Source organism: Struthio camelus, chromosome 5 (assembly GCF_040807025.1).
Source record: "Struthio camelus isolate bStrCam1 chromosome 5, bStrCam1.hap1, whole genome shotgun sequence".
NCBI lineage: Eukaryota > Metazoa > Chordata > Aves > Struthioniformes > Struthionidae > Struthio > Struthio camelus.
The window spans coordinates 59,592,217-59,606,995 of NC_090946.1; the positions used below are offsets into that span (position 1 = coordinate 59,592,217).

At 40.7% G+C, this 14,779-nt stretch overlaps 1 protein-coding gene across 4 annotated transcripts in view; it reads left to right on the forward strand.

Moving 5' to 3' along the window:
- Positions 1-14,779, forward strand: part of NRXN3 (neurexin 3) — a 1,027,384-nt gene that overhangs the window by 88,099 nt on the left and 924,506 nt on the right. For 3 of the 4 annotated variants that reach the window (XM_068946692.1, XM_068946693.1, XM_068946694.1), the window contains exon 4: positions 2,246-2,275. In XM_068946692.1, coding sequence (XP_068802793.1) covers positions 2,246-2,275 — 30 coding nt within the window. Of the gene's footprint in view, positions 1-2,245; positions 2,276-3,944; positions 3,957-14,779 lie in introns of all 4 variants that reach the window. The other variant, XM_068946691.1, reaches the window with a different exon arrangement.

The following is a 14,779-nucleotide window of genomic DNA, read 5'->3' on the forward strand; positions in this document are numbered from 1 at the left end:
TTCACTTCCCTTGTCCAGTTGGGACTAGAAGATCAGGGTGAACATTTAATACCACAGTTACTCTTGCATTTTAAATTTGACAGGCAGCAGAAAGAATCAGAAGATTTCTTAGGGAGATTCTCTCTTGTAGGCATTTGAATCAAGGCAAAACCAGGGGCCAAAACACTAGGTGCCTTTGGGAGGTATTCTCCTCCCTGGACTGCAGGCTAAAGGCTTTGGGCTGTGTCTGGGAAGTGTTTGACTGGCCGAGGCATGTGATGGATACGGCATACAGCACTGGCCTTCCAGGGTGAGGTATTCACACTCCCAACATTTGAGGACTTTCATAAATCCTCTAAGACTAGTGGAGGGAGAGAGGTTCCTCAGGATGTGTGATTCTGAGTGTTTAAGGCAAGCTTCTGCTTTCAACCTTTCCTGGAGGTTTCTCTTTCTTCAGTGCCCCTTGTCCCCAGGTGGAGAAGGCCTCTGCCACCCCTGGCAGCTGCACTCATCAGGGCCGTGCCTTTTGGCCATGGCCTCTATTCCCCGCTGAACAAACGGGCCAAGGACCCGGGAGTCCCATCTCTGCTCCAGGTCCGAGGTCGGTTCTCTGTTAGGCTGGCAGCAGCTGTGCACCATCTTGCTGACTTCTCACCTTTCTTCTTTTTCACCATTTAGTGAAATACAAACCTCTTGTTGTATTTCTGATTATTTTCCAAATCCACAAGAATCTTCAAGAACATTAAGATATTTGCATTCCTTACGCAGTACGATTATTAATCCCCTTATCTGGCTTGGAGTTCTCTGTGGGTGAACATCTTCTTGGGATGATCCGGATTTTAGATTTCTCCACCAGACGCAAAGGAAAAATATAAAAGAGATATAAATAAGCAAATTCAAACTCAGCATGGTGCTTATTGAAAAATCTTTCATTCTAGTAAATTTGTTTGACCTCTCATTCTCCATGAAATTAAAAAAAGTCACAGTCTTGTTTGGTTAATAAACTGATTGAAGATGTGTGTGTGTATGTATGTGTGTGTATGTGTGTGTGTGTGTGTGTGCATACCAAGTCCCTGCCATACTAAGTGCTGTCTGTGGTAGGAGAAATGGAGAAGGAATCAAGCCAAAGAGAAGAGGGTCATGGAACCCAGTAAGGAAAGGGTCATTCATGGCTCAAGTGGCTAGGACTTGATTTTTGTATATGTTAGTTTTATGATTTCATGTGCCACAAAATTAACGAATGACTGTGTTAATTTTAAATGGATTGGGCATGACTAGGTATACAATAATATCTAAGGGATATTTTTAAATTTAATTATGACAACAGTTGTACAGCAAATGCATTTGAAAATTGGGGCTGAGAATGGAATTTAACTAGGACAAGTAAAGTTAGGTTTATGCCAGAAAGGGTTATTGGGTGGAGACTGGAGCAGGCTAAAGTGACCAGCAAACGCCCATCCATAGAGCTGGTACAGAGCTTCACCGCTAAGTGAATCTATGCTACTTTCTGGCTTGGCTTTGCATTATCTAATCAAAGAGTGACTTTAGCTATAGAGTCATAAAGCAACACAGTGCCCTCAGAAGTTGCAGCTCCAGCTCTTACTGGAAAGGAAATGGATCAGTGTTGAAAACAGATTAGTAGTGCCTTTTTTAGTCCTTGCCAGATCTGGTCCTGAAGTTGGAGTACTGGTGTCTAATTAGTATGTGTGAGGAGTGTTGATCAGCTCCTAAAAATACACACTGAAGCCACCATGATCATTAATAAGGATAGCTCCATGTGTATGTGTAGATGCATTTAGCTCAGATGTCTAATCTGAAGCAGACACAGTGGGAGCATGGCTTCCCTTTGACTGACCACTGCAGCTTTGAATTTGACAGCTGCAACTGGGGAGAGGTTATTGCTCTCCGGGGGAATGAGTGGTCCCTGTAGAGCCCTGCTGCAGACCTGGGCTTTCCGAGTGTGTTTAGCTGTCATGGGGCACCGTGCCCCTGGAATCGCTCCCCAAGGGACACGATGAGCCTCAAACACAGTTCTGTAATGAACAGCAGGTTTTTTCTGCCTGTGACAGAAGCTTTCCCGCTCTGCGTGGAAAGCAGAGTTTGCCCATGTGTGCACCCTGCATGCTACACCCATACTTAATCTAGCTCAAGTATGCGAGCTCCAATGCTGAGAGGTATTGGACTGCAATCAGTGTGCATGTGTGTTACTGCTTCTTCTTCTGGTTCGTTCTTTTTTTCTTACTTCCTCTCTCTCTCTTTCTTAAAGGCCTCTCACACCTGATGATGGGTGAACAAGGTAAGTCCTTTGAGTTTCTCTTTCTTCCAGTCACTGAATATGAAGGAGCTTTGTCTATATTTCTTTTCTGAGCTGGGCTTTGCATGAGAAAAGCAAGAGAAAGGCCTAGAGAGTGCCTTTGCCAGTCAAATCATTTGCATTTTTGCCTCTCTCTGTGTCCCATGAGCCATGGCTACTTGTCAGTCTGGGACCTCTGTTACCAGTGGCTTGGAGGGAAAGTCTAGGGAGCGTGAAATGATTCCACTGGCAGGAAAGAGAGATGTTCCCTCCTTCCACGCAGCCCACCAACTATTTTATCTTGCCGTTTCTTTCTTCTTGTGCCAGCTGTAGTGACTCCCTCCTCTGCTCAGAAAATGTAGACCTCAATGTTAGTCTCTTTTTTTAAGAGCACAATTATATAAAACAAAGTATGTTAATAGTCCTCGTGGCATGGTCCTAACGCATTATGAATCCTGAGGAAAATTGCATATAATGGCCTTAAGTCCTGTATTTGCAGTTGAATATATTCAAATATGCACAGAGCAAAATGCTTCAGAACATGAACCCATTGATTGGTCTATAAATGAGATCTAGGTCTGTATCAGAGTTCGCATTTTAATAGCTCAGCCTGCATTGTGTTATGGATCTATTGGTTGTGCTTCCCTATCCCTGCTGGTTGTTCAACTGGGCACACTGCTCTGCGGCAATCGTGCTTGATGAAGGAGTATCCAGTAAAAAAGGTCCTTTTGGCGTGTCCCCGTTGCCGAGGATGCAGATGAATTTGGCAAGCGGTCGGCAGAGGAGGGTGGTGGCTTTCATGGGAGTTATCAGGACAGTGAACCTTTATGGCTACTCTCAAGTCTCAGTAACACTGAATGTATCTTTGTAGCAGTCTGTGATTTGGCACTGGATTATATAAACAGAGGCACTTGGCCATTTAAATTAGAAGTTGCAACCCAGCTGGCTCATGAGGAGTTGCATGACCTATTCTAGTCTGTGTGGTTGCCATCAACCCTTTCTGTACTCCCTTTTCTGGCAAAAAATGTGAAAACTATGGGTTTCTGGCATCTTTAGCCACCCTTATTTATCCATCATGCATCAGGGAACAGCGGCTTCTCTTTTCTTGCCAAGCAACTCACAGATACTCCCTTCTGATAAATATTTACTGTCTATAAAAATATGATGCATATAAAATATGTAAATGTATATGTGTGTAAATATGCATTGTCAACATTATATACAAATACATTAGCTTTGGTAGTGTTTAGCAAATATACTACCATGAGATTTGTTTCCTTCTGTCCTACTCTGTTGTTTCCATTGCTGTTTTGAATTTGATGTGGAATGAGGCATATCACTGGCATGCTATTGCATGAGAAGTTTGCATTTCTCTGTAGAAAATCAAATTAAGGCCAAAGGGCTTAACCAGACAGTGTCTAGTTGTATTGTCAGTTGTTTAAGACTTACTTTGTACTTTAATTGTGGTGTGTTCCTTTCTTCCCCTGACATTGTGTTTTGTGGGGTTTGGTTGCCACGTAAATATGCTCATTTTTGCTGTTTTTGTAAGTATGGCTAGTGATGTGATTTTCTATTTTTTATGCTTCCTCCTCCTCTTCTCTTTTGCCTCCTCCATGATGGACACCCCCTTTTGTTCTTCCTCTAAACTGGACGTGCACCTTCCTGTCTGTAGGTAGAAGTAAAGGTAGAGATTATTTTCTTTCTAAAACTTCATTTGCCTGTATGTGTTTGTTTGTCAATGGAGAAATTATATTTTTATGAACGTAGTTCATGCTGGAATTTAATGTCTTTACCTAAAAAGCCTCTTAACAGTTGTTTGTTTTGTATTGTATTACGGGGGAGATATTTATTAAGATGAATGCTTTGAGGCCTTCAGAAAAGATCCTTGCTTCTCAGTGTTCGCAGCAGAGCATGGGCCACGAAGTGTCAAGTGCTTTGTAGCTGATGACAGTGGAGCAGAAAATGATAATCAGTTTGGTCAAGGACAGAGCCAGAAGACGGAGCTGAGCCTGGCGATTCTCTTGCATTGGAGCAATGGCTCCCCTAGGAATTTTGACGCTAGTGTGGGGGAAGCAGGATCTGGGCTTCTGGAGTCCCCTCCTACTGCCGTGGACTTTTGCATCTCCCTCCTGCTTTGTTTCCCTCTCTCCTTGTTAGTGAAATGGTGCTGTGTTTTTTGAAGAGGAATTGCATTGCAAAGAGCTGTGGAGCAGACAGGAATGATCAGCATTGCTAAACAGAGGGTCCATTTCCTTTGCAGCTCATTTAAGCCTAGCGTATGAAGTAATAAGGCTGCTGCGTGGCTCCAGCGTGCCTTTCAGTGGTTCACACCTATCTTTAGCGCACAGGCAGGGCAGTCATCCATCCCTAATCAAAACTGTCAAAAAGGCAAAATGCTGAAAACCTGCTGTGGGTCTCCAGTGGGAACGGAGGGAAGGGAGAAGGTGAACTGATAATTTATAAGCATTGCTTGAGTGAAATCCATTTCTTTGTCTTACTTTCCAATGAGTCAGAGAGATTAAAAGGTTTTATTTTGCTGGGGCTTACTCATTTTCAACAAATACACTGCTGAAGAATCTGATCTCTTGATCAGCATGATTTGAACCCACTGGATGATGTTGGGTGTTTCCATGCTGATAAGACATTGGAAGAAGAAATGGCTACAGATCTAGGACTACAAGTCTAGACTACAAATCTAGGAGGACATGAGAGCTCAGAGGATTTATTCATAACAGCTTTCCTTTGAGGCACAAATAGTCTCTGCCCAGTTATCGCTCCCCTCATAATACCTGAATTCTAGGGAACGCAATGGTGTTTCAGCACTTCCTCTGTGTATGATTCCTATTCCTGATGCACTGCCTTCTTCTAACAAGTTTATATTATTGGATTCTCTATGATAGGGTATGTCAGGTAATTAATAGGATTTGTTCTGTTTTCAGGTTGAAAAAATATTCCACTAATTCATTTTATGATTTTTCTATTCTATCCAAGGTTGTGGGGAGGAGGATAGTGCATAAGCTGTACTCAAAGTCATCTTCTGAGCAAGAGGTGAACATCATAATCACATATATGCACCATAAAAATGTGCAAACCTAAAGCTCTAGGCACACCATACGCTATGTTACTGGGCCTCAACACAGCTGCCAATAATTGAGTTAGCTGGTGTAGACCTTAGTGTGATTTAAGGATCTGTACAGCTCAGGGAAAGTCTTGTACAGCATGAGGTTAGCTAATGCTGCTTCTTCTTTTCTCAGGCAGCATTTGCACTGTAGGCAAGGCAGTACAGGACTAAACTGAAAGTCTTTTCTGAAGTAAAACTCCCACTTGAGCCTCTAGGAATGAGAATTGTAATACATAGTCCACAATTAATTTGTACGCACTGAAACTTAATTTATTGGGCCACTGAGTGAAAATATTGTTTCGGTTCCTAGCAACGTGTGATTTTTACCTCTAGTTCTAGCAAGTTACCTTATCAGAGCACCATCATTCTATATCAAAAATGGCATTACTTTCAGAGGGCTCAAGCTGTGTAATTTTGAACCCAGATATGGCCTTCAGCTCACAGAGAAGGTGGTACAGGATGCCCTAGTGACTGTAGCTGGAAAGTTCTTAATTTTTGACATTCTCATAGTTTTTAGTGAAAACTGGCAGCCACTCTATCTCATGCCATGTATGTAGCCAGAGGATATGATGTTTTTGATTGTATAAAACCTCTTCACAAGATGTATCAGTCTGTGACCTTGCATGCACCATTTGGAACACGTCTTGCATTAATTGCTTCCACTGTAGTAAATAGCAGTATTCTGCACCTACTCTTCTGAAAGTTCAGCAGAAATTTGTTTTTTGTTAAGTTCCTGGAAAGCTGAAGAAGATGAAGTATAGGTATTTTTTGATAATGGCTGCAGCAGTCAAAATAAAGGAAGGCATCTGTGCACCGCTTGTATTTCTGCCGGAGCTGAGTAAATATGCACTGCTTGTGCTTGTACTAGGTATATGAAACTGGTCACAGAGATGAAGTAAATGTATCATCATCAGGAAGAATTTTTATTTTGTTTGGCATGAACTGGAGAAAGCAGCTTCTCTTCTGGAGAGGAATTGACAATTAAGGAACAATTATACTGAGTTTATTTCCCTAACACTCCCCCAGAAATAAATGATACCAAAGTAGATCATAAATATCCAACTCTAATTTGCTGTAGAACTGGAGTTAGTGTGTAGTTGTGCTCTTCTATGTCATTTGTTCTCTTGACAGCCTTTGGTTAGGGAAATGATAATTTGCCTTTTCGCTACCCTTCACCATTCTCTTATTCTTGTAGGGTTTTTTGTTTGATTGTCGCTCTTGGTTTGGATCTGACTTATACTGAGGTTCGTGCCTCCAAGCAAATTGGCCTTAATTCTGATGGGATCCTGCTCTTTTCAGTTGAATTTTCTCGGGAATAAATTTCACCAGGTCAACAAAATCCTATGTCTGCGTGAAGGCAATAGCAGAATTGCCATTGAATTCAGTGAGCCAAGATTGTCCTAGAGAACTGAGAAGTCCAGACATCCCCTCTGACAGCCAGAGTGGCAGCGAGGTGCAGCTGGTTTGCTGGTGTGCGCAGAGCCCTGGGATGCACCCGTGCCGGCGGCAGCCCTCCGCCAGGTGCCCTGCTCCTTCCCTCTACCCTGACCTGGTCTCGGCAGGACAAACTGAGCAGCTGCACACTCATTTCCTGCATGAAGCAGTTTTCTTCTCTGTTTTCGGGGAGAGATGAAAGAATACTCACCTGTTTCAGGGGTGGGACATTTTTTAATGCATATTAGGTAGAACAAATGCTACGGGCAGAATTCCTGAGTAGTTCCCAGCATTGCAAAATCAGATTCTCTCTCTTGTCCCAAACTACTCTTAACCCAGGTAAGTCTTTCAAGTTTAGTGATGATTAGCATTGCTCTCAGTGAGCAGAGTGAGGTTGTTATTTCTTCAAATTGTTCAATGATATTGACCAAAAAGATATTGTGATTCTGTGATTCTGTGACCAGAAGGTAATGGCACAGAAAAAAAGAAATAGCATTTGCGGACTCTGATAGAAGGAAATGACTGGGCTTTACTGATCTGGAAAATAATTTCCAGTTCTTCATTGCCAGTAACACCATTAGGATTTCAGAGCCATGTGAATAAGTCCGTCTGAGTGGCCAAGGGTTTATGCAAATGTGGAAGCAAAACATCAGTAACAAATTAAATCATTTGTGCTCTATAAATATCTAATTATAAGAGGAGAAAAACCACCACTGCATTGATCTTGCCAGCCTTGGCTGTGGTTCTGAAGCTCTTGATTTGTCCTATAAAATATCTGAATGATATTTGGATTTTAAATGTGAATGTTCCGTTTTTTAGGTTTCCACACTTAAAGTCCTTTATTTAATACTTTTAAAATATGTGTGATTTTGGTTTTGTTTTCCTTTTGAAAGTGAAAATTATTACATTATTATTATTATACAGCTTACATTACATTACCTTATTATAAGGATGATGATATTTGGTTCTAACTTCCCTTTTAATGATTTTTTGTTTTAAAGGAAATTTATTTTATGGTTAGCAAATACCCAGTCCATAAAACCTCTGTGATAGAACCAAGGCCTCTTGAATGTAGACTTCATTCTGCATTAATCATCTTTTGTAAGCAAACCTTTGCTGCTGGTTTCATATTTTAGTTAGGGAAGAAACAAGTATTTTAATCTAATTCTTATAGGTCTAATTAGAGAGGCTTGATAGTTGATGAATTTCAAATGTAAGGTGTTGGGGGGTGTTTTTGCAAGACATTCATCCCAGTTCTTTATGATCCAGAGCTGGTGAAGTTTTCAGTACTTTGGTGGAAAAAAATCACCGAATTGTTGAATATTGACTAACAGAAAAGAACAGATGTCTTATAAACATCCTTCTTTTTACACCTCACCATAACATATTTATGAAGACAAATGAGAAATTAAATAGGACATTTCTGGTAAATTATTTTTGCTTATGTGTACTAGCCTGTATATTTATAAATCATGCGTATGCATAAAGCATTTAATAATTTGTTAAGTATTTTGTAGCGTATAGGTAATTTATTTTTCTTCAGTGCTCTCTCTGCCTTTTTTAAAACTGTGTCTTTCCGATGTGTGAATAAACGGCTGATTCTTGATTGGCTTTCCTTTTTATTAAGAAGAATGATTCCTGTGAGAGTTAAAAGCATTGCAGTTGTGTTGTGTGTAAACAGGAGCTAAAATATTGTCCTCCTATGCTGTATCCTAGTCTTCGGGGTTTGATGGGGCTCAGGTTTCACTCTGCCCAGAGAGAGTATTTAATTGATACCATTGAAAGGCTTTTTATTCTTTCCTTCTTTTTTAGTTTGAGGCATTCAGTGGTGTGTAGAGATGCAGAGGTAGCAAAACAGGCCATATGTTTCATAAAAGCTAGACTAATAGCGCTGTTGATGGACGTCTGATTTTTAAAGTGCTGTATCTTTCATTAAAATTTACATGTAAAGTAAGGGCAAGCACAGTGACATGAAAGCTAATGCAAGTTGCACATCTTGACATAATAACAATCACAAGAAACTGGAGATCCCAGATGGCAGCTTGGCCTTTGCCATCCTTTTAATAAGCTACTAACTGCTAATTATTGTACTCTTATGGGCAAGTTAATTTACTGTTGACTCTTAAAGAGACACTGTGCCTTTTCCAGGCATTTATTTTTTTAGTTGAGGTCTGAAAGTGGTTTTTCCCTGCAGGTTGGAGTCCTTCCAACGGACAGTAACAAAGAGGCAAAGGAGCAGAGAGAGGAAAATGGAACCTAATAAGCAATGTTTTCTTTCATAATAGTGGAGCACAGGTTTGTGGTTTTTTTCCAGGGTATGGGTTTAGAGATGAAAGAGCCACCAGCATGTATGGTAGATCCAGGATTTAGATCTAAAAGGAAACCATTATTTCAGCGTTAGTATTATTATTAAAAATAAACAGGAAAGTATTTCCCTTAAACAGCTGAACCTTGAGAGTTTGCAGATGAAATGAACTAGAAATAGAAAAAAAAAACTTACTGGTCCATTTCTGCTGCCTGAGTTGACTTGAAGGCAAAATTTGAACTCTCAGTTCTGAAAGATAAGAAGTCCACTATATTTCTTGAATTTTTTTTTCCATTTGAATGTTACTTACTTGGTTGTCATAATACAGGGAAGGAGTGTTATGTGTAAAACATAGTTTTTAAAAAATGATCTTTTTCCTCTTCCAGTTAAAAAGGACGTTTGATAGTGAGACCAGTCAGGGAGAAGTTTTGATCTAAGAACCTGTTTAGGAATGAAGGAACAGCTGAAGTTTAAACGGACTCTAATTCGACAGTAAGCGCTGCTTTGTGAGTGCATGATTCTCTGTGATAACATTTGGGAGGAGCGATGGTAGGTAATAGCTTATTTCCTGGGCTTCATAGTAATGCAGCAAAGTGGTGATAATGTCATCAGGAACTGAAATAGACCCCTGTCACACACATCAAACAGACCTGCAAAATATGGAACACGGTGAAAGATGGGAGTTTCCTGTTTTAAGGCTTACTGTGGCCTTTTGTGGACCAGAGTGATAACATTATGGTATTGAACAGTTTAGAAAATATGTGCTGTGTAAGCTGAATCTTATACCTCAGGAGTAAGCGCTTAGAAACAGCATCCTGATTTGCAGTGCTTGAGCGTGTAGTAAACATTTTGACTAGAGATTAGTGGATAACATGCCATACAAATGGTTGTAAACTGTTACTTTGGAGAATGTCATGCTTTCTCAAAGTGTCTGATGTAACTCACGCTGTATCTTCAATCTTAGTTATTAAGTCATGTCTAATGCTGTGTGATGGCCACCATGTCTGAAAGGAAATCCGTATTCTGATTTTTGATTCTCTTGCACCATTGCCAGGTGTTGGTATTTCCATGACACTCACCACCTTTAATTTATTTAGTGAACTCACCTTTTTCATGGCGCTAGAGCTCCTTCTTATGCTGGCTTTCATTTCCACTTTTCTTTCAAGAGCCCTGGTAATTTGGAGCGCATATATCCAAATTGAGATGAGTACTGAAAGGCTATGAAATAGGAGAAGATAATAGAAAATATCGCTCAAAGGAACCAAAGAACCAGGTGTGAAACCAGCACTCACAGGGTGTAGTGTATTCACTTGGTTTTTAAGCCCTTTTGTTTTGAAATGTAAGCTGCAGACAGCTTATCCTGCAAGTTGCTGTGCTTAAGGTGCTGTGTTCCCTAAACAAGGAGTAAAGCCAATGGAAATTAAAGGTGCTTTGCACTCCTAAAGCCAATGGAAATTAAAGGTGCTTTGCACTCAGGGGAGATGTGTTCTGTACATTCGAGAATAAAGTCCCCAAATTCTGTTTTAGAAGGATTTTCTGAGAGGTCTTGATCTCTTAGTTATATGTGCTTTTTATGCCAAGAGGTTTGATGTAGTGGTACTAAGAGCCATAGTCTCCACTGCATTGCAATGATGTTATTGTGGTCTAACTGACAGAGAAGCAGAGGACTCTTACTGAAGTAAAAGACACAATGCAGGGAAGAATCAGGCTCTAAGTCTTTCCTAACAATAACCTGTGGGACTATGGATCATTCTCATGAAATGACGGCATTATTTCTGCTCTTGTTAAAGTCAAAGACTGCAAAGCATTTAATAGAGACGGTCATTCACCAGAACTGTTTTGTGGGGAAAGGCTTCTAACAGAACTGGTACTTTGAGAATTTGTGTACACAGTTGTCACCATTGACAGAGTCAGCGGCATTTGCCAAGCAGTACCACACAGTGGTGCCTGAGCTATCGCTTTCTCTCCCACAGTAGAGCAAGAAGAATGTATGTAATATATGTAGGTAAGTGTTTACTATTTGATTCTGTCAATTGCATGCATTTTAATATGGGTTTTCTCTCCAAACTCCCTATCGCAGTTTGATTGGGGAACTGCTTATGGGTCAAATTATTTCTACAGCAAAATAAGGTTCCTTTTAATTCATCAGCTTCTTTTGCTGAAGGCTCTAAAAAGACGCTTCAGTGTTTGTTCTGAAATCATATGGTTCTGTGACTGTTAGTTGTTAGTGGAGGTAACAAAAATGTATAGTTTGAATGTTAAAATAATTGCATTTTAAAATGAACTGTAGTCTTGTTAGGTACAGCAGAATTGTATTAAGCCAACGTTACAAAGTGCACACCTTTATCCCCCCTAATTACTAGTATATTAATAATGACCAGGTTGATAATGAATGTGCTGATCACCAGCTGGGATCAGACAATTACACTTGATTATGTAAAGAGTTAGTTTCTATAAGCTTTGAAGTATTAAAACTTGGCTAGAATAAATATCACTGAAGAACCTTTGTCTTTTACATGTGTATTCAGCTGCCAGCGCTCTGAGCAATTCCTGGTTCACGCTGTAATGTTGGGAATCAAGCCGTGAGCAGTTATTTTCCAGTCCCGTGAATGTCGATAAGCGGATCCTGCCTGGCTGTGGGCTGGTCCCGCGGGGGCACGGCAGGCACATTGCTGGAGCACAGCGCGGGGAGGGCAGGGGCTCGGCTAGCTCCGCGCTGAAGGTGGTGAGAGCAGTTACAAAACCCCGGGCAGCACCTAGCTGCGCTGTGCGTTTGCCTTTGCCAGCTCTGCCGAATGGCACCCGCCTTTGGGGAGCCAGCGCGGCACGGCCCCGGACGACACCTTACGGGACTGGCCAGCTCCGTCGTCCGAAGACATTGATCTGACCGTTGTCAAATCCACACGCTCTTTTTGGATCTTGCCTTACTCCAAAAGCAGCCTCAATGAAGTCTGTAGACGTGTGAAGCAAGCGGCTGCCAGAACCTGATTTTTATCCCTCAGGGTAGCTGTTTTTTGTTTATTTTTCCAGAATGCCTTCAGTTCCTAAAAATCCATCGGCTGATCTTTCCTGTTCTGCTAAATTGCTGAAGAGACACACAACTTTAGTTATGTCTCCTAGAACACTTTACTAACGAACGATTGCTGGCATTGATCATATGCAGTCTGAACACAGTATAGTTTTCACCACAATGTGACAGAGCTGTTAGGCTAGATGGTAGAAAAAAATCTTTTCCTAAAGTTAGAAAAAACAGAATGTACAAATTATAAGGCCATCTTTAAAAATGACTTACAACGCTTAAGGTACTCAATTTCAGGCTTAGCATTTCAATTTCTCAGTCAATTTTGTATTGCTAGGTATGATGCTAGGCACATCATTAGTAATTTTTCTTTGCTACATTCTTGTACTTTACTTGTTCTGTCAATTGACTCCATCTTTAAAATAGATGTATTTTAAGAGAAATCTGTGGACACTTCATTTCCTGCCATGCTGCACTGCATGTCCATACTAGAAGGAATATATTTTGTGGTGTATGCCCATATTGCACTGAGTTGTCAACCAGAAGTATGATTTTTTTTTTTCCTGTAAGTGGCATTTCCCTTTCACTTCCCAAATGCTGATCTTTCTTTGTGGGGTGGAGAAGAGGGGGGAGACGATATTTGATTTTCTTTCTTTTTGTCTCCTAAGGTACTTTTATTTAAACAGTGTAATTTTCTTACTAATTTTCTCCTTCAGGTGTTTGCTATCAGTCTGTTGGGTTAAACTTTGTCCTGTTCCATCAGGCAAGTTTGGTAAATGTTGATCAGTGCATGAAATCAGTACTTAAACGGTTGCAAAATTGCCTCCCGTCAGACTGTTTTGATCACAAGGGCTTTCAAGTGTCAAAGTCATTTGGAGAACTAGATAGATAAAATGCATGAGCACTAAGCTTTTTCCAGGATAGAATAAATAAATTTGTTTTCTACTGTGTGCTCTGCCTGTGATAGTGATTTGTTAAAAGCAAAAAAAGAAAGGCAATGATATTAAATATTTACAAGAGTGATTTAGTTGTGTAATCTTGTGCTATGCATCCCTGTTTAATAGTGAAATCAGCTGCTGTTGAAGTAAATGACATTAAACTGGTAGTGCTGTGAAGGTCACTGCCTATACAATGTCAAAGCAATTTATAGAGAATAATGATTTTTGTCGGCTTTCCAATGTACCAGCCTCCCTCCTTTTTGTCTCCTTTTCCAAAAATAACTGAAAAGAAATTTATTTCAGGACTCACTTTCTCTCTGACTCTTCTCCCATCTGACTGATTTGGAAGCTTGAAACCTTTACAAGTTTCCTTTCTGATGTGTTCAGAGGATAGGCACTGATTCTCTGCTTTCCGAGCCTGAGCTCGCTACAGCTCTCTTTGCTGGGTTTTTCAGTTGGTCATTTCTCAGCAGTTCATTTTAAGAGAGATGCTGAATTTTGACCTTCTCTGTTATGAGTGGTTGCTTTTGTCTTCTGTAGTATTTCTAGCTCAATCTGTCTGTGATTCTCCTGAAAAACACCTTTTTGTGTTGCTAATTGTTTGTCATCAGCAGCAGGGCATATGGTGCTTTGACATCCCACCAACCTAGTGTCCTGATAAGTGTCTTGTAAATGCCTAGAATACATTCCCAAACACCGCAGTGCCTAGTGGAGATGCTCCGAGGGAGAGGTGTGCTCTTGGCCCTGCGGCTGGCTGCCCCCGGGGAACTGTTCAGGCCTTTGAGCCTCTGCCTCAGTGCAGTGGGGACAAAAGCCCTTTGCCACAGCAGGAGGAAGCCACTGCAGTGACTCTTACAAACACGAGTCTGTAAGCAATACACAATGAGTACAAAGCATTGTCATTCAGCTTCATGTCCATCCAGTAAGAAGGTTAATTATTTGTTTTCCTTGTTTTACAGTTGAATAAGCAGAAGCACACAGAGATGGAGCGAGCTGGGGGGAGAACAGGCAATAAATGCCAGAGTTCTCATCTCCATTCCCATTTCTTTAACCACTGGAATAATGTATTTTATAAACCACCACATAACTTACTTGTTCTACCAAGCACTCGCCCAGTTAAATTCCACCTACTGAAGCAGTTCTCTAAGATGAATAAAACTATACTTATCTATCAATAAACCTGTATGTAGTAGTATAAATAACAGTCATACTTTGCAAAGGGAATAAAACATATTCTCCATGCCAAAATCTGCAGAATGAAAAAAAAAAACGGAATGCAGAGGTGCCATAAGAATTCTGTTTAAGGAATTTCCTGGGGAAGTACAGATGAGCACACAAAGACAATGAGGGTTTTAAGGACAAGTGGAAAGAAAGAGGGTACTTAAATAGTCAAGGACTGGATATGTTTTTTCACAATTATGAGGAACAAGAATAGAGATACAGTATCAGCAGTGCAAAAAAGGGACAAATGGAAAGAAAGAGTAGGGAAGTAGAGGGAAGGGTGGTAGCAATGTATATACCTTTGCTCCAGAGGAGCCTGACTGGTGCAGTAAGAGATGTGGTTGTGACACAGAGCACCGGTAGACGAATCTGCTGTGAACGTGGGCCTTTTGGACAGACTGCATTGAGAAGATATCAGTATGCATTATTTTTTGCTGAATTTTAGGCAAATAGGTATTGCTAGCAGTAG